General features: G+C 44.4%; 1 protein-coding gene across 2 annotated transcripts in view; it reads right to left on the bottom strand.

The window, feature by feature from the left end:
• Positions 1-2,820: 2,820 nt before the first annotated feature.
• Positions 2,821-19,857, bottom strand: part of ccdc170 (coiled-coil domain containing 170) — a 107,137-nt gene continuing 90,100 nt past the window's right edge. For both annotated transcript variants that reach the window (XM_072581366.1, XM_072581367.1), the window contains exons 10-13: positions 18,713-18,886; positions 15,908-16,150; positions 14,858-15,094; positions 2,821-3,488 (exon numbers count right to left, since the gene is read on the bottom strand). In XM_072581366.1, coding sequence (XP_072437467.1) covers positions 3,210-3,488; positions 14,858-15,094; positions 15,908-16,150; positions 18,713-18,886 — 933 coding nt within the window. In that variant the 3' untranslated portion in view covers positions 2,821-3,209. The remainder of the gene's footprint in view (positions 3,489-14,857; positions 15,095-15,907; positions 16,151-18,712; positions 18,887-19,857) is intronic.

Here is a 19,857-nt window from a genome sequence, read left to right as displayed (position 1 = left end):
GACAGAGAGTATCAAACAACCATCACCCAGTGTCAACGTGGCTGCAGTAATGACAAGGCTTCAGCCAATCTCCACCACCGCCCACCCTGTTATGACTTCCCCTCCAAGAAAGTCAAGGGTAGTAACTGCATCGCATCTCCAAATTCCCCTCCAAGTCATACACAATCCTAACAGTATTGCCTTCCCATTGTCAAATAAAAACAAGAAGAAAGAAAATTAAAACAACTCAGTAGGACAAGAGGGCACAGCTTCAAGATTAGAGGGAGCAGATTTAGGACTGAAAAAGGAACTGCTTCACTCAGAGGGTTGTAAATCTATGGAATTCCTTGCCCAGTGAAGTAGTTGACGCTAGTTCAGTAAGCGTTTTAGAGCTAAGATAGGTTTTTTTTTAACAATAAAGGAATTAAGGGATAGGGTGGGAGTACGGTAAAGTGGAACTGAGTCCATGAAAAGATCAGCCATGATCTTATTGAATGGCGGAGCAGGCTCAAAGGGCCAGACGGCCTACCCTTGCTCCTAGTCCTTATGGTCCAAGAGCTCTTGTGGTGCAGTGACAGTGTCCTTTCACCCACACTGAGAGGCCCAGGTTCATGTCATAGAGATGTACAGCAAGGAAACAAACCCTTTGGTCCAATGCCGACCAGATATCCTGGATTTATCTAGTCCCAGCTGCTCCAGAGGTGTGTAATAACATCTCTGAACAGACTGTTTATTTTTTCACCTATTTTTCTGATCCATCTGAATTAGCCAATCATCTGAAATGGAAACAGAAATTACTGGAGAAACTCAGCAGGTCTCTCAGCATTTGTGGAGAGGAAACAGGGTTGACACTGAGTCCACTGACCCTTAATCAGAACTGATAGTAGCCAGAAAAAAGGTGGCTCTTATGCTGAGGATAAATAGACAAAGTCTTTTCTCTTGCAAGGGGGAGTCCAGAACTAGAGGCCTTGGGTTTAGGGTGAGAAGGGAAAGATTTAAAAGGGGCCTAAGGGCAACTTTTTCACACAGAGGGCGGTATCTGTATGGAATGAGCTGCCAGAGGAAGTGGTGGATATTGGTGTAATTACAGCATTTAAAAGGAATCTGGATTGCTATACGGATAGGAAGGGTTTAGAGGGAAATGGGTCAAGTGTTGGCAAATGGGACTAGATTAGATTGGAATATCTGGTTGGCATGGACATGTTGGACCGAAGGGTCTGTTTCCATGCTGTACATCTCTATGACTCTATGGTGATTTTGGAGAGAGGTGGGGTGGTGATGGGGGTGGGGTGGGGGAAATGAGCGAGCAGATAGTTGGAGACAGAGCTCAGAGAGACCAAAAGACATTGGGCGGACAAAGGGATGGGTGGTACTAAACCAGGGAAGGAGGAAAGCTGATTATGGGTACAATGAGGAGGTGAAAATGCATTGGCTAAGCTTAAATCAGTCCATGTTATGATAAGGTCTGGGGTGTAGGGGTGGCTAAAGGACGTGGAAAAACGTATTCTCGGTGTAGAATGATTGCACTCGATATTGCAGGGCCCCTAAGTGTAAAATCCTTTTAACATGGGCTGAGCTTTGCTGGAGCACTGCAGCAAGCCTGAGACAGGGACGCTGACCAGGGAACAGAGGGGTGGGTTGAAGTGGCGGGCAACAAGAAGCTGAGGGTTATTTTTACAGACAGAACATAGGGGTTCTGCAAAGCAGTCACATGGTTGACTGGGCACTCAGGTGAAGGGAGGGCATTCAATCTCCACATGGGGCAAATCTGATGGATTTCTCAGGGGGTTGGATCCCCCTCAATATATTTATAAGTAGCTGCAGTTTGTCAGTCACCCTACGTAGCCTTGTCCTACATTCCTTTAGAAATCTCCTCCCATCATTTAAGTCCCACAGCTCAGTCATTGTCTTTTTTGTTTAGAATCCCTACAGTGGGGAAACAGGCCATTTGGCCCAACAATCCACACTGATCCTCCGAAGAGTAACCCACCTAGACCCATTTCCTTACCCTATTACTCTACCTTTACTCCAGACTAATGCAGCTAAACTACACATCCCTGAACACTATGGGTAATTTAGCCTGGCCAATTCACCTGACCTGCACATCTTTGGACTGTGGGAGGAAACTGGAGCACCCGGAGGAAACCCACGCAGACATGGGGCGAACATGCAAACTCCACACAGACAGTCACCCGAGGCTGGAATTGAACCCGGTCGCTGGCGCTGTGAGACCGCGATACTAACCACTGAGGGACTGTGCTGCCGTTTTAATCCAGCACTGGTGGCCATTTGTTCAGCCAGGATGACGGATCCCTCTGGAACATCCTGTACAATTCAGTCCCGTCACCTCAGACTTTGCCTGCATTGAGAATGTTCCTCTCTCACTTGTGGCTCCACTCTCAGCTCCTCTCTCCTCCCTGCTCTGCCCACCACCACAACACCTCTGACATATTTCTGAGTGACAGTAGTCACCTAAAAACAAACATCTGTACAACACTTGCCACAACCTGCTCACTTCCCAAAGTGCTTTGCTGCTAAACCTTTGATGTACAGACACTGCTGTAACACAGAAACATGGGGCATACAGCAAACTCTCAGAGATGGCAACGACAGAGTAACCAGTTAATGTTTTAGCAATATCGGATGAAGGTTTAATTTTGGTCAGGAGAACGTAGCAATTCTTCTTTTAACTTAAAAATTACACACCAGGTTATAGTCTAACAGATTTATTTGGAAGCACTAGCTTTCGGAGTCCTGCTCCTTCATCAGGTGGTTGTGCAACTTCCTGATGAAGGAGCAGCGCTCTGAAAGCTAGTGCTTCCAAATAAACGTGTTGGACTATAACCTGGTGTTGTGTGATTTTTTTTAACTTTGTCCACCCCAGTCCAACACCGGCACCTCCAAATCTTTTAAACAGTTTTGAGAATCTTCTGCATTCAGCTCAGGGCCTCAGTCTCAAATGATAGATGGTACTACCAACTATGCAGCACTCCCTCAGGACTGCACCGTGCATGTCATCCTAAATCACATGCTCTGCTTTCTGGAGTAGCCTTGATCCCATGGCCTTCTGACATGGGTCAGGGGGTTACTAACTGAACCATGGTTGGCCACTTAGGCTTAAGGTTGCAAGAGCATCGCAAGAGAAGGGCAGACGCCAAAAATATCTCGAAGGAGTCGATCCGAACATGATCTGGATATTGCTCACAAATGTTCTTCATTTCTAAAGCTTCTTACGAGCTGCTCTTCGGTCTTTGTGCCGGCAACGCAGGCGTGGGCTTGTACCCTGGATGGTTGAGACTGCTGGCCAACCTTTGCCTGGCCTCGCACCCTGCCACGTAGCCCTGGTGTAGTTTACCCATTGAATTCTCAAGGCACAGCGCCGACACGGCAGATGTGTGGTGAGCTTGGACGAGCTTTTCCAGCCGTTTGACGATCTCATACTCAGGAAGTGCAAGGGTATTAACGTTCAGGCCCAGTATCCTTGAGACAACCTCCCGGAAATCCAACAGCTGAAATAACAAACGTGCAACAGTTGGTTAATTATCCAGTTCGGGAACACACACCTTTGAATGGACAGGTATTCCGCTTCCCCCCCCCCTCCCCCAACCCCTGCTTTTAGCAAGTTCACTTTACGCCACTTCGGTTTTACGAAAGACCTACATTAGTACCTGCTTTCATTAACCGAAAGAAATCCAGAGGATTTTCGCTTTGACAAAAAAAGGCAAAATTTTTCACATATAAATGGGGAGCACAGTAGCTCAGTGGTTCGCACTGCTGCCTCACAGCACCAGGGAATCAGGTTCAATTCCAGTCTCGGGTTACTGTCTGTGTGCAGTTTGCACATTCTCCCTGTATCTGCGTGGGTTTCCTCCAGTTTCTACCCACAGTCCAAAGACATGCAGGTCAGGTGAATTGGCCACACTAAATTGCCCATAGTGTTAGGTGCATTAGTCAGAGCAAAATGGGTCTGGGTGGGTTACTCTTCGGAGGGTCAGTGTGGACTTGTTGGGCTGAAGGGCCTGTTTCCACACTGTACGGAATCTAATCAAAATGAATGCTTTTTGGCTTTACTCCATTTCAGCTTATGGAAGGTTTCACTGGAACGCTCTCCTGTCAGATAATGGGGGAAACCTGTATAACTTTAAACCAAGACATGGCTTAATAAATCAGGACTCAGTTAAACTGCATCACTCATCCACAGCATATCATCATCAATTTCCTTCAAAAGGATTCAGGTTTAAAATGTAGAAATAGCAAGAACTGCCTGCATTTATATAGTGCCTGTCGTCGAATCAAATAAATTTACAGCATGGCAAGATTACATTGGGTTCAGCATGCCTGCGCCAGACAAATAAAATGTAGTAAAGTGCCTCAGAGTGCCTCACAGGAACATTATCATACACCATTTGGTACAGAGCCATGCAAGGACACTAGCAGGACATACGCGTCAAAACAGTAGTCTAAACGGAGCGTCTTACTGGGACTTGGAGAGGTAGAGTGTCAGAGTCTCAGGGAGGGATTTCAATCTTACAGCCTAGACAACTGAATGTATGGCCAACAAAGAATCAGCCGTGGACAAAAGACTTGAGAATCCTAATTAAGGATTCTTTTACGGATAAGGTTCAGTTGCCAGCTAGGAAAGCAAATGCAATGTTAGCATTCATTTCAGGGTGGTCAGAATACAACAGTAGAAACATATTGCTGAGCTGAAGGCAGCTCTGGTCAGATCACATTGGGAATACTGTGAGCAGTTTTCGGCCCCATATCTAAGGAAAGATCTGCTGGCCTTGGAGGGGGTCCAGAGCATGTTTACAAGAATGATCCTAAGGATAAAGGGCTTGTCACATGAGGAACAGTAGAACACTCTGGGTCTGTACTCAATGGAGTTTAGAAGGTTGAGGGCAGATCTCATGAGCCTGACAGAATACAGAGAATTTTGAGGTAGACAATAGTTGTCGGCAGTTTGTAGAAGTTTCCTCAGGTAGGTAGAGACACGGCCATTGGTGGTTCTGAATACAAGGAGGATTTTAAACAGGCGTTGTCAGATTGGGAGCCAATGTCAGTCAATGAGCCTAGAGGGAAAGGGACTTGGTCAGGGTTACAAAAATGGGCCTGAGAGTTTTGGATGAGCTGGCATTTACAGGGGCTGGCAGAATGGAGAATGAGCAGAGATTCACCTGAGGTGTTGGGAGGGGAGGGGGGGGGGGGTCAACTAAGATGCAAATATTTCCTAAGGCACAGTCAGATGAAGGAAAAGGACAATGTGGTGTGAGTGCCATTACATACTTCATGGCACATCTGAAATTAGGAAAATATGTTTCATTTTAGTCTCTCACTCATGGGATGTGAGTATCACTGGCTGGGCCTGTGTTTATTGACCATCCCCAGTTGACCTTGAGAAGGAGGCAGTGAGCTGCCTTCTTGGGCTGCTGCAGTCTTTGTGCTGTAACCAAGAAGGTTAAGGAGGGAGCTAACGGAGGCATTCAACATGATGAAGGGTTTGAGAGAGTCAACAGGAAAAGACGATACCCAACGGTCAGTGACAAGGGGATTCAAACTGAAGAGAGGAATGTAAGGAGATACTTTTAGAAATGTTTTAAAACAAGTTATTAAAACAAGGGACACTTTAGTATAGGAGGAGAAACAAACAGTATTCAAAAGACAACGTGAGAAATATTGGGCATTATAAGACTAAAGTCGCCAACTCCAATTGAAGAGCTAACACTGACACGGAGATAATGACTTAACCGGTTCCCTTCTGGGTAATTCCGCTGATTGATTTTGACTTCAGTAACCATATTAAATGTGAAATACTTATTGCTATGAGGAATGGACAGTATTATCAAATATAATCAGATTGTCCTCCAGGCCCAAGGTTGGAAATGAGTGGAATCCACAGAGAAAAGGTGCAAGTGACCATTTGATGAAGTGATGAGGGGAATTTGAGACAATTCCCACTCGGTGTTCAGGACACAGGAGCTAAAAATAACTGCTGCTGGTCTTAGTAAGAAGATAGGTAACATTTCACTCAATAAGATCATTAGAAATAAGAACAGGGGTAGGCCATTTGACCCCTTGAGCCTGCTCTGCCATTAAACAGGATTCAAGGCAGATCCAATATTCCTCAGCTATCTTTCCTGCCTTTTCCCCATCACAATTGATTTCCCCTACCAAACCAGAATCTATCCATCTCAACCTTAAGTATATGCAAGGACTTTGCCCCCACACTTCGCTGTGGCACAGAGTTTCACAGGCTCTCAGCCACCTGAGGGAAAAAAATTCCTCCTCATCTCGGTTTTAAATTGGTGTCCTTTGATTCTCAAATCATGCCCTGTACAATGTAGGAAAACGTTTTCCCACTCATATTGGCAGCTTCCTAACCCCAGTGCTTTTTCAAAATTCACAGTTTGAGACTTTGAGAAAAATTGCCTCAAGCTTGCTAAAAGCACCGGTGATCTGCAAAGAGAAACATCAAGAAATATTTAACAGCCAGTGTGATGCACTAAAGACAGCTGAGGCTCATCAGAGTAGTGAAACTGGCAATGCACACCATTGTGGTTTAGGTAGGAATGCAAGACTTAGCATAAGGGATAAGTATTCAAAGTATCTGCCACGGAAAGAGAATGGTGAGATTATAAAAAGGGAGCCAATGGGAAGATGAATTAACAGACAAGCATAAACAGAAGGATATCTAACTGCAGCAAATATTTCAACCCACAAGTTTAGAAAATGTTAGCTATTTCAGCATTTACACACGATATTCCTCTGCTCTAACTTCTGGCGTACAGTCATTACAGTACAGAAAGAAGTCATTCAGCCCATCTTGACTATTCATAGGCCCAGAAGTATCACTGGGAATGTCCAAATCTCTCAATGTCACTCAATATATTTTAACTGGCTGGAACTGGGTCAAGGATAGAAGCAATGGAGGTGTCCAAAATGGGGAAGGGTTTGGATAGAAAAATAGTAATGTTTTACTAGGAGGCAAGTTGGTAGCGAGTGAAGGAAAACTTAAGAGAGATGGAGGAAAAGCTGGGAGATTATTGCTGGGATAGACTTTGGCCTGAATGTTGATTCACTTTGGCCTGAATCTCTCTCTGCCTGAAAGAGTGGAAGCAGATGCAACAGTAGTCTTCAGACTGGTATACACGAAAAGGAACATTTACTGGGCCATGGAGCAGATAGAGCAGAGCCGTGTGGAGCCTGAGATTCACTGGACGGCTCCTTCGAAGAGCCAGCACAGGAGTGATGGGCCAAAGGGCCTCCTTTGTACTCTCTGGTTGTATGAAGTAAATTGAAAATAAAGCGTATGGAAATAGCATATGGCTATACAGCAAAGGTTAAAAGAGAACCCAAGAGACAAAGGTTTTAATGAGGCAATAAGGCAATATGGAATGTGTGAACAGTTACCCATCCATCATTATAGTTGAGGATCAAGTTTCCTGGATTGTGGAGGGTGAGAGGGGAGGCTCCCTGAGACAAAGAATCAGTGACTAAGCCACAAAGATTCCAATATGTGAAGCACCTAACAACAGGAAACATTGTGAATGTGGGAAAGGAACATTGTCCAGTTATCAATCCAGAGCTCCCATTGGCCACTGGTGGAACTTACAACTGTTGGCACAGGGGTGGCTCAGTGTTTAGCACTGCTGTCTCACAGCACCAGGGGCCCAGGTTTGATTCCAGCCTCTAGCGACACTCTCTGTGGAATTTGCACATTCTCCCCGTATCTGCATGGGTTTCCACCAGGTATTCCGGTTTCCTCCTCTTTGGAGGGTTGGTGTGACTCGACAGACCGAGTCACACTACCACACTGAATGATTTGGGGAAGGGATGAGGGGTAACAGGAATGCAGGTACCATAAAGTCACAGAGATACATTGCACAGAAATGGACCTTTGGTCCAACACATCCATGACAACCAGGTATCCTAACCTAATTTAGCCCCATTTGCCAGCACATGGCCCATATCTCTCTAAACCCTTCCTATTCATGTACTCATCCAGATGCCTTTTAAATGTTGTAATTGTACCAGCCTTCATGACTTCCTCTGGCAGCTTATTTCATACACGCACCACCCTCTGCATAAAAAGATTGCCCTTTAGGTCCCTTTTATGTCTTTTCCCTCTCATAGTTAAATCTATGCTCTCTAGTTTTGGACTTCCCCACCCTGAGGAAAAGACTTTGTCCATTTACCCTACCTATGTTTCTCACACTCTTATAAACTTCTATAAGGTCACCCCTCAGTCTCCGACGCTCCAGGGAAAACAGCCCCAGCCTATTCATTCTCTCCCTATAGCTCAAATCCTCCAACCCTGGCAACATCCTTGTAAAATTTTTCTGAACCCTTTCAAGTTTCACAACATCCTTCCTATAGCAGGGAGACCAAAATTGCACACAGTATTCTAATAGTGGCCTAACCAATGTCCTGTACAGCCACAACATGACCTCCCAACTCCCGTACTCAATGCACTGTCCAATAAAGGCAAGCATATCAAATGCCTTCACTATCCTATCTACCTGTGACTCCTCTTTCAAGGAACTATGGACTTGCACTCCAAGATATCTTTGTTCAGCAACACTCCTCAGGATCTGGTCATGAAGTGTTTAAATCCTGCCTTGATTTACCTTTCCAAAATGCGGCACCTCACACTTATCTAAATTAAATTCCATCTGCCACTCCTTGACCCATTGGCCCACCTGACCAAGGTCCAGTTGTACTCTGAGGTAACCTTCCTCGTCATCCATGACACCTCCAATTTTGGTGTAACCTGCAAACTTACAACCATACCTTCTATGTTCACATCTTAATCATTTATATAAATGAATAAAAGCAATTAACCTAACACCAATCCTTGTGGCACTCCACTGGTCACAGGCCTCCAGTCTGAAAAGCAACCCTCCACCACCACCCTCTGTCTTCTACTTTTGAACCAGTTCTATGTCCAAATGGCTAGTTCTCCCTGTATTCCATGCCATATAATCTTGCTAACCAGTCTCCCATGAGGAACCTTGTTGAACACTTTACTGAAGTCCATACAGATCACATCCACCATTCTGTCTCCCTCAATCTTTTTTGTTACTTCTTCAAAAAACTCAATCAAGTTTGTGAGATACAATTTCCCACACTCAAAGCCATGTTGACTATCCCCAATCAGTCCTTGCCTCTCCAAATGCATGTAAATCCTGTTCCTCAGGATTCCTTTCAACAACTTACCCATCACTAATGTCAGGCTCACTGGTCTATAGTTTCCTGGCTTTTCCTTACCTCCTTTCTTAAACAGTGGCACCACGTTAGCCAAACTCCGGTCTTCTAGCACCTCAACTGTGACTATCCATGATACAAATATCTCAGCAAGGGGCTGAGCAATCACTTCCCTAGCTTCCCACAGAGTTCTAGAGTACACCTGATCAAGTCCTGGGGACTTACCCACCTTTATACATTTTAAGACGTCCAGCACCTCCTTTTCTATAATATGGACATTCCTTCAAGCTGTCGCTATTTAGTTCCCCATGTTCTCTGACTTCCATATCCTTCTCAACAGTAAACACTGATGCAAAATACTTGTTTAGTATTTCCCCCATCTCCTGTTGAAGCAGTCAACCCCAGGGAAACACAAATTCTTTCAGCACATCATAAACCTCTTCATGGGCAATGAGATATGGGTGAAGCATAATCACTGTTGTGCAAGGTAGGAAATATGGCAGCCATTTTATTCCCAGCGAGCTCCCATAAACAATGAGGCACTGACTAAAGAACATATGATGTTGGTTGCTGGATAAATATTGGTCAGGTCACTGGGGGTTTCTTGGAATAGTACCATGGGATCTTTAAAAATATAAAAAGCAGCAAAGTCAAATTACAGAACAAAATATTTTACAATGCTTCTTTTTCTTTGATGTCTTGTTTGGTGCAGGCAATAGTGTTATGTAAGCGACATCATACAGGGTGTGAAAGACAAGATGTATTTTCCAATTAATGAGCACAGTTGATTCATCATCTTGTTACTGTATTGGTGAACTGATGGCAAATGAAGAACAGGAAGAGACAACATGGTACAATCTCTCAAGTTTCTATAGCTGTGAATCTAATGGGAGTGACTCAGCCTTTCTCACATTGTTTCTCCCATGTACAGATGAGTCTTTCCACATTAAAGGTGAAGGTGAAGTCTGGACAACAGAGCTGCTCTCTCACTAGACAGAGAGAGAGAGAGAGAGAGAGACAACTGGTGGTAGTTTAGCCAGAGGGTCACTTTGTCTCAGGTGAGGGGACAGGTTGAGAAGCAGAGTCATTCATGGTAACCTCAGCCAACTGAACCCACACTGTTGGCATCACTTTGTAATGCAAAGCAGCCATCCAGTCAACTGAGCTAACCAGTGATGATAACATGAGCATGTCTCTTAAAAGTATACTGTATATTGACCATGAGACACAACACACACCTGCACAATCGATGGGAGCTAAGAGTTAAGAAGGTTCCAGAAAGAAGTGTAAAAGATTGCTAAGCCCCTGACGGAAAGTGCTTGGAATTCTCCCTGAGGAAGATCCGAGCTCTGAAGAGGAAACTGTTGCCATAAAGACGGAGAGGATAGCTTAGAAACTCCCTGTGGTGCATTGTGGCTCTCATGCTTATTCCAAATGTGTCATTTACGCAGCCTGTGATTTTCCTGGTAATTAATGTTTAATTTATGTTGATTCTGAGTTGAAGTAAAAACGAGAAACAATGAATGCTCAGTAATGTTTTCATTCAAGGACATTTAGTTCTTGTGGTTACACACACACACACACACACACACACACACACACACACACACACACACACACACACACACACACACACACACACACACACACACACACACACCTGGGAGCTCACATTGTGTTAAAGGAGCTCATAAGATGCCATGAGTCAAGCAAAATTGCTTTTATAAAACTTCATCCCCTATAGAGCCTCATTAACTGGGAGCACAAATCTAAAATTTCAGTGGATGGTCATTGTGCTGACCTGATACACATTCCTGAGGTATAGAATCTTATCACCAGCTGGAACTGGTATAACGCTCCCTCCATTTTCTCTCACCCATCCGACCATTAACCAGGTAACCAACCTCCAGTAAATGGACTTGGTGGCCTGAATGTCTGACTTGGATGTGAATTAGGCTGTTCCATTAACGGTGTTGGAAATGGTTAAAATTAGGGTGGTGAAGTTGCACTCTGTCCTGCCTGAGGAGACACATCAATTCATTTCAAATTTCTGTGCCAAATTGCGTCAGATACACACCTCATGCCATACAGTTCAAACACAGTATTCGATGTTCCTATAACTTCCTTAAACAATGAACTAATGAATCACAAGTTTAACACTGACTTTAGAACCTCATCTAAGAAATTATTGTCACGATGGGTTTAACCCACTCCCAAATGTCCACTCCTCTCCTGATTGCCTTCTACTCAGGTTCTTTGCGCACCCACACTGCCCATTGAATCTGTAAAATGGCAATAAGACATTCGCAGTCCTGGCTGCCTGACCTTTTTCTCCACCCTGTTGTGCAGTGGAAGGTGCACAAATCCTCCATGAAAGCCAGTGAGGCTGTTTCTCCTGCTTCCTGCTGAAGACAAGCCTAGCATTTTGCAGTGTAACACTCCCTCTCCTGGGCAAATGGAGCTGGAAAGCAACCGCAGCTACCAAAAACATACAGCACGGCAACGGTCATCAGTACAAAGCCACATGCATTCTTCCACAACCAAGGTTTAACCATTCTTCCACATTTCCATGCTCAATCATTAACAGGGCATTTTATTTTGTCCCTGCGATTATAAAAGTGTGGCAGAGGTACAGTGTGCCATGTAGCCATGATGTAGCCACCCAATTCAATACCCGTTTTTAAAAAATGCCCCAATGGAAAACTCTCCAGGAGTATGGACAGGAGAACAGGTACAGAGGAAGGCCACTCAGCCCTCATAGCTCCTGGACCATTCAATTAGATTATGGCTGACCATTATCTCCACTCTGTAAATCTATCCTAGCACTGTACTCATTGATGGCATGGTAGCTCAGTAGTTAGCACTGTTGCCTCACAGCGCCAGGGACCTGGGTTCAATTCTCGCCTCGGGCAACTGTTTGTGTGAAGTTTGCACATTCTCCCTGTGTCTGCGTGGGTTTCCTCCCACAGTCCAAAGATGTGCAGGTTAGGTGAATTGGCCATGCTAAATTGCCGGTAGTGTTAAGTGCATTAGTCAGGGGTGAATTTAGGGGAATTGGTCTGGGTGGGTTGCTCTTCGGAGGGTCGGCGTGGACTTGTTGGGCCAAAGGGCCTGTTTCCACACTGTAGGAAATCTAATCTAATACACCTAACCCCCAAAAACTCCATCCAGCCCAGTCTTGAAAATTTCAGCTTCTCATGTCTTTTGAATATTTTTAATCATAGACCGAAATGGGAAAAGGTCTTCTTTGGAATCAAGGATCATTGGAGGTTTGCTACATATATTTTTTTAAACCAAGTAACCTAACATTCATTGCAAAGATCATTTGTTCGGCTGCTGGCTCCAGCTGTGGTTGGCCTGTCATCTGCAGAGGAGCCAAAGGGTGTGTACAAACAACAACTAGTTGATTGGTCTGTGGACTAGTGACCAATTATTGATGACAAAGATCTTCTGCCTGCCAACAGCTATGTGATTGGTTCTCAGGCAGCTGAGCAGTCTGCAGCCATGAGCAACACAGTGAAAAAGTATCAAATCTCCATCAGCCCAAGAGCTGAGTCTGTTCTCAACAGCAAAAGCCACTCTAAGGCTGAATAAAGCCAATTTACTTTACCTTCAGTAGTTGCTGTAAGCTTTTAACTAAGAAGTCAGGAATCTTCTATAAGTGTGAATGGCTCATCCCGTGCCTTCTGCACAATATTTGGAGAAAGAAGATACAAAAGATACAGCACGAGAACCATCTCAGCAAATTCATGGACAGGAGCTATTGAACTGCTTTCCCAGTCTTTCCCTCTATCTACAACACCCATTCTTTTTTGCTGTGTACGTCTGTCCATGTGGGTAAGTGCATGTCATGGGAAGGAAGATTATAAGGGGACTAGAGTTTAAAGTCATAAGTGGGTGGTTTATTTCTGTTTTCCTATAATTAAAGTCTGTTTACTTGCAATAAGTAGTTATTCTTGGTAAGTACAGACACCTGGACCATACATTTTGTCATGATGAGAAAGTGGGCACTGCAGATGCTGGAGATCAGAGTTGAGAGTGTGATGCTGGGAAAGCACATCAGGTCAGGCAGCATCCGAGGAGCAAGAGAATCGATGTTTCGGACATAAGCCCTTCATCTGGAATGAGCATTCCTGATGAAGAGCTTATGGTGAAACATTGATTCTCCGATGCAGTCTGAGGATGAGGGAGAGGAACCTTACAGAGTGGGTGGCCAGAGATGGTACTTGAGATCAGCTACAGCAGTCATTCATTGTACCGCATTCAAGATCCTCCCAATTTTCAGGGAGATTTCTACTGAGAGAGGTCAGAGAGCAGTGCCACACTGATCTTTGTATTTGGTGTTGACCCTGTCCCTCATTGGGCTCATCTCTGACATCACCACCTGGTAACAGTTACTGCAAAAGGCCAAAAATGGCATCAATCCATCACACACATTTAGCTCTTGCACATCTAGTTTCCCTGCCCACACTTAACTGTGACCCTGCCCACTTTCCCATGCCAACCTCTCCTCACCAAGCCTGGACCTGTGCTTTGACTCTAGTCAGTATTCAAGAGTGAGAGAACTTGTCTTTTCAAGAAGAAGATAGATAATAGTTCTTGGGGCTAAACAGGTCTAAGGGTGTAGGGCGAAAGTTGAATGATCAAACTGAATGGCAGAGAGGGTTAAAGGGCTGAATGGCCTCCTCCTGTTTCTATGTTCAATGTTTCTTCTCAGTTCATGGCCTCAGGACATCAAACCTTGACACCAACACAGTATTTTTAAAATTCTAGATACTGTCGTATTGCAGGAAGCACCAACAATGTGCCCATAAGAACAGCCTACAAACAGAATGGAATAATGAGCGGATCATCTGCAGGTTGAGGGGTAGATGTTGACCACAGTTCCAGGAAACCTCTCTGGCTCTTCTTTGAACAGGGCATGGCATCCTTTCCCCATTGAGAAGGCTTTGAAGAGCTTTGGTTTAACATTTCACCCCAAAGGCAGCATGTACCATCGACAACACAGCCCTTCCTTGTGATTGCTCTAGAATGTCACCCTACATGAGGTGCTCAAGACTCGGGAGTGGAAGCTAACCCATTAGAATTCTGATTTTGAGATATTTGAGGTACCACTGAGCTACCATTTAGATTAGATTAGATTAGATTCCTACAGTGTGGAAACAGGCCCTTCGGCCCAACTAGTCCACACCGACCCTCCGAAGAGTAACCCACCCAGACCCATTTCCCTCTGATTAATGCACCTAACACTATGGGTAATTTAGCATGGCCAATTCACCTGACCTGCACATGTTTGGACTGTGGGAGGAAACTGGAGCACCCGGAGGAAACCCACGCAGATGCAGGGAGAATGTGCAGACTGCACACAGACAGTCGCCCAAGGCTGGAATCAAACTTGGGGCCCTGGCACTGTGAGGCAGCAGTGCTAACCACTGAGTCACTGTGCCACCCCATTGTCAAAACATCTCACTGCTTCCACAAATGGAAATATTCCACTTGTCACATTGAAAACAGAAACAAAAATTGCTGGGAAAGCTCAAGCAGATCTGGCAGCATCTGTGGAGAGAGAAATGGAACAAATATTTCAACCGCAACCTGACTCTTCCAGCACCACTTTTATTTCAGATTTCCACTGTCTGTAGCATTTTGCTTCGATTTTTGTGACTATCCCTACCTGTCTCTCTCTTCTGGCCACTTCCTGCAGGGCTTGTTTGAGTGTCTTCAGCTCGCTGCCCACAGCTTCCAGAATGTTCTGGGCTCGCTCTTTCTCCTCCTTTGCCTCGAGCTCAGTGAAGTCCAGGTCTGATTTTGTGGCGTTGAGCTTTTCTATGGCTGTTTCCTTCAAGGTCTCCAGCTTCCTCACAGATTTATTCAGCTCATCTATCGTTTTGCTCTGCTCCAGCGTTTTGATCTGCAGGCACACCACAGTGAAAGACACTGCTATTGAATGGAATTGAGCACAAATTAACCAACAAGAGGATTTTCCATGAAACCAAGGAAAGCAATGCAAACACTCATCTGACATCCCACTACACAGCTGGGACTACATTTCAACACCAACCAACCAACTAATTCAGCATAACGTTGTATGGATTAGTTCAAAACCCCCTGTGACCACTTCAAATACGAATTCAGCTTTAGAAAGCAGGCATCAGTAAAAAGGACCGTGTTATAAAGTGGATCACAAATGTCCTTTAAAGAAGGAAACTTGCTGATCCTTTCCAGTCAGTTTCTGTGCCTGATAATAATTAGCTCTTGAACTAGGAGAAAGTGAGGACTGCAGATGTGGATTCTCCTTCTCCTTTGATGCTGCCTGACCTGCTGCGCTTTTCCAGCAACACATTTTTAAGCAATAATTAACTCTTACCTGTCTTCTGAAGTGACAAAGAAGTGATACAGTTGTATCGCCACTTTTTTGGGTAAACTATGGTTAGTCAATGAATGATGGCTTGCCCTGCTGTTGTATTTTATCTCCCAGATCTACGCAGAGATAATATGTTTCTATATAAGCAAACGTTGTAATATCTGGCACCTGTGGGACCAGGAGTATACTGGCTGATTAAATAATCAAAGGGTGCACATAATTAATGTAAAAACGAATACAACGTATCAAACATAATGCAAAGGTGTACACATCACTATTATAGCACCTCCGTCGGCAGAATGGAACAGAAGGCAGTAGTGCATGGATGTGTAGCAAGACTGCGAGGATACCTGGAATTACCTTAAGCTCCTGAGTGTCAGAGAGTTTTGCTTTCAGATCTAAGCTAGAGGTCTGTGCTGCAACGAGTTCCTTCTCCAGGCGTTCCACCTTTTTCTTCAGCTTCCGCACCGTTAAGTTGGCCTCGTCTCTCTCCACCGCCAGTGCAGTTTGCGTTTGTTTCTCTGTATCGAGTTGTGCAATCTTTCTCCTCAGCAGGTCCATGTGCAGCTCTTTGCTAACTAACTTGTCTTTCTGGGCTTTCAGCTGGAAGAGTAAGCAGAGTCAGTCTCCCGCAGCTTCTTAGACTGAAGGTGATTCATTTCTTTAAAGAGACAGTCAATAGGCTTTAGGCTTTGTGTCAAAAGCAGTTCCAGTGACATAAGCACAGAATCTAAGCTGACATCTGAGTACGTTATTGAGGGTGTGCTGCAGTGTTGGCGATGCCAACATTAGGGTGAGAGTTTAAACCCCCTCAAGTGGCTGTATATGGTCCTGCAACATTAAGACGAGTAGGTGTTCTTCCTGTCCTAGACGATGTTTATCGCTCAAACAACGTCAACTAAACAGATTGTGTAGTCCTTAACTTAATGCTGCTGTGAGAGCTTGCTGTGCAGAAATTGGCTATGTTACAAAGTCACTGCATTTCAAAGGTGCTTCAGCACCAAAGCACTTTGGGATCCCCTGAAGTATGCTTTTAATTTATTTAAGACTGAATAGAGGGAGCTCTCTGACCATCTACCTGTGCTATTCCTAACATGGGACTGTTTGATTCCTACATGTCATGAATTCCATTCTCCAGCATCAGTCTCCCTTACCTTTTGAGTTTATGAACATTGTCGAGAGCAGGAAAAAAAAGAGTCTGAAAACAGCCTTTGGTGGAAATGAATTTACAAGTCTGGTGAAGAAAGATTTTCATCCTGGGAGGCTCTCGATTTCTATTACTGCGTGCAGTACTGCTTGAGAAGCTTTATCTGCAAGTTTAGGTTTTAACTCTGAATCAGCTGGACATAACAAAAACTTGCAACTTGCCGTCTCTGTTAAGGCTGTGGTAAAGAACCAAGAGGCGACTTGATGCTGGGGAGTTGGGAGGAGCCAGATAATATTTTCAATTCAGAATCTGAATTAGTGTGAACGTATGTATCAATAAGATTCATCGTTCATGGTGCTGGGAGTTCAACAATTCTTGGTTGTATGAAGTATTGGTTCCAGGTTACATGGAGGAACTGATTAAACATGCTCCTTCCTGATAACACTAGACTCCTAACCACCTGAAGAAGTCCTCTCTCCTGAGCCACAGGTCCCAGTAGCCCCTTCAATCTCCTTCCCGAAGCCAGGGGAACTCTAATCCTTCATTAACTCTATCTACCAATACAAACATTTGAATTTGGGGGTTGTAGTTATCACCTACTGACACAGGAGTAATGTGGCCAGATTTGTGACTCCACTCCCTAGACAGCAATCTCCTATGGCGGATCACCCGAGCATTCTGACTTTCATTGCAGAAAGGTCAATGAAGTGATCACTGCTGTCCCCGGTGTTGTATGCGCAGGAGAGTGGGGCACAGGTTTGCAGATGAAAATCCATCCTGTCATCAGACAGAGACTGATAGAGTCATACAGCACAGAAACAAACACTTCATGATGACCATAGTCCCAAACTAAACTGGTCCCACCTGCCTGAGCTTGGCCCATATCCCACTAAAGATTTCTTATTCACTCACTTTTCTAAATGCCTTCTAAATGTTGCAACTGTACCTGCACCCACTTAGAGTCATAGAGATGTACAGCATGGAAACAGACTCTTCGGTTCAGCTCTTCCATGCTGACTAGATATCCCAACCCAATCTAGTTCCACCCGCCAGCACTTGGCCCATATCCCTTTAAACCCTTCCTGTTCATATATCCATCCAGATTCCCGCAATTATACCAGCCTCCACCACTTTGTCTGGCAGCTCATTCCATACACGCACCACCGTCGGTCTGAAAAAGATCCCCCTTAGGTCCCATTTAAATCTTGCCCCTCTCACCCTAAACCCTATGCCCTCTAGTTCTAGACTCCCCCACCCTAGGGAAATTACTTTGTCTATTAATCCTATACACGCCCCTCATGATTTTATAAACCTCTATGAGGTCACCCCTCAGCCTCTTCCTCTGGAAGTTCATTCCACACGCAATTTGTGCTCTGTGTAAAACAAATTGCTTACCACATCTTTTTAAAATCGTTCTCCTCTCACCTTAAAGATATGCCTTTTCGTCTTGTTATCCGCCATTCTAGGAAAAAGATGCCTGCCATTCAACTTATCTATATCCCTTATTATTTTATAAACCTCTAGGAGGTCACATCTCAAGCTCCTACGTTCAAGTGAAAAAAGTCCCCAGCTTATCCAGTCTCTCCTTATAACTCAAACCCTCCATTCCTGGCAACATCCTGGTAAATCTCTTCTGAACCCTCTCCTGGTTAATAAAATCCTTCCTATTACAGGGTGACTGGAACTGGGCACAGTATTCCAGAAGAGGCCTCACCAACATCCTGAACAATAGGAGGATGGATGGATGGATAGATAGACAGACAGATGGGGATTATGACAGGTAGGTTGAGTAAAGCAAGAGAGGGTATGGTAAAGTAAGTTGTATTAGGTTGATAACGGAAGAAGATTGAATGGATGAGTGAGATCTCGAGTTGTTAGAATGCAGAAGAATCATAACTAAGGGATCTATTAAATTTTTGCTTGCTTGTAATGTTACTGTTAATATATCACGTGACAGATTTACCACCAGTCAGATTAATTTGACAATAAGAAGAGTTGTAAATCTCTGATTATTCTACCTTTCTCTTCAGGTTGTATGTAAGGGTCTTGTTCTCAACAATGGCCTCATTCTCCATTTTAACCAGCTGATCAGCCCGGGCAAGAATTGCATCCAGCTGCATATCAAAGCCGATCTCTGCTGTCACCCTCTCCAGTTTCATCCTCTCCGCTATGTCCTCCAAGAACTTCAGATACTTTGTGGAGAATGAACAGAGTTACTTTGCATGCATTTATTTATTTGCAAACACATTTTAGTCTTTCAAATGAAGATATGGAAACATTCAGATAAATTATTCCATGTTTAACACTCACATCAATCTATATTTAAATCTGGGCTCCTTTTTAGCTACAGTTATGCTTAAACCCAAACACCATGTCCTCAAACACAGCCTCAGGCCCCAGCATCTGTGCACTTCACCAGATGAGTTCAAGGGATTGGGTCAGGGTGAGGGCATAGCCATTTTTATTCTGTCTTGGTAACCAAAGATGATTGTGCCTTAGTAAGAGAACCAACCATTCTAAAAGAAAAATCATAATTTAGCTGGCAATCCAGCTTAGCAAAATACTTGTCAATACTCTACTCAATGCTCACGCCGTTTCCTGGATTCAAAACACTTGTTAATTCATTCGTGGGACGTGGATGTCACTGGCTTGGGCCAGCAGTTATTGCTCATTTCCAGTCGCCTTTCAGAAGGTGGTTGTGAGCTACTTTCCTGAACTGCTGCCGTCCACATGCTATAGGTAGGTCTACAATTCCCTTAGGGAGGGAGGTCCAGGACTTTGTTCCAACAACACCGAATGAACAGCAATATATTCCCAAGTCAGGATGGTGAGTAGTTTGGAGGGGAACCTGCAGGTGGTGGTGTTTCTGGGTCTGCCCTTGTCTTTCTAGATGGAAGTGGTTGAGAGTTTGGAAAATGCTGTCTAAAGCTTTTTGGTGAACTTCTGCAATGCATCTTGTGGATGGTACACACTGCTGCTACTGAGCATGATATCCCAGAGAGGAAACCTAGAGCAGTTTGAAAGCATGGGCAGTCAAACACTGGCATAGCCCTTGGCACTTAGTTTTAATCCTGGTACCTACATTTGAATTTGCCAACCTTCACTTGCGACAGCTCTAAGAGGCCTTAGCTGAAGCAGGAGAGGAGATGGTTTATGGGAGTTA

The sequence above is a fragment of the Chiloscyllium punctatum genome, chromosome 11, assembly GCF_047496795.1.
Source record: "Chiloscyllium punctatum isolate Juve2018m chromosome 11, sChiPun1.3, whole genome shotgun sequence".
Lineage (NCBI taxonomy): Eukaryota > Metazoa > Chordata > Chondrichthyes > Orectolobiformes > Hemiscylliidae > Chiloscyllium > Chiloscyllium punctatum.
The sequence above is the reverse complement of the archived record's forward strand: the minus strand, read 5'-3'. Positions and strand labels throughout refer to the sequence as shown.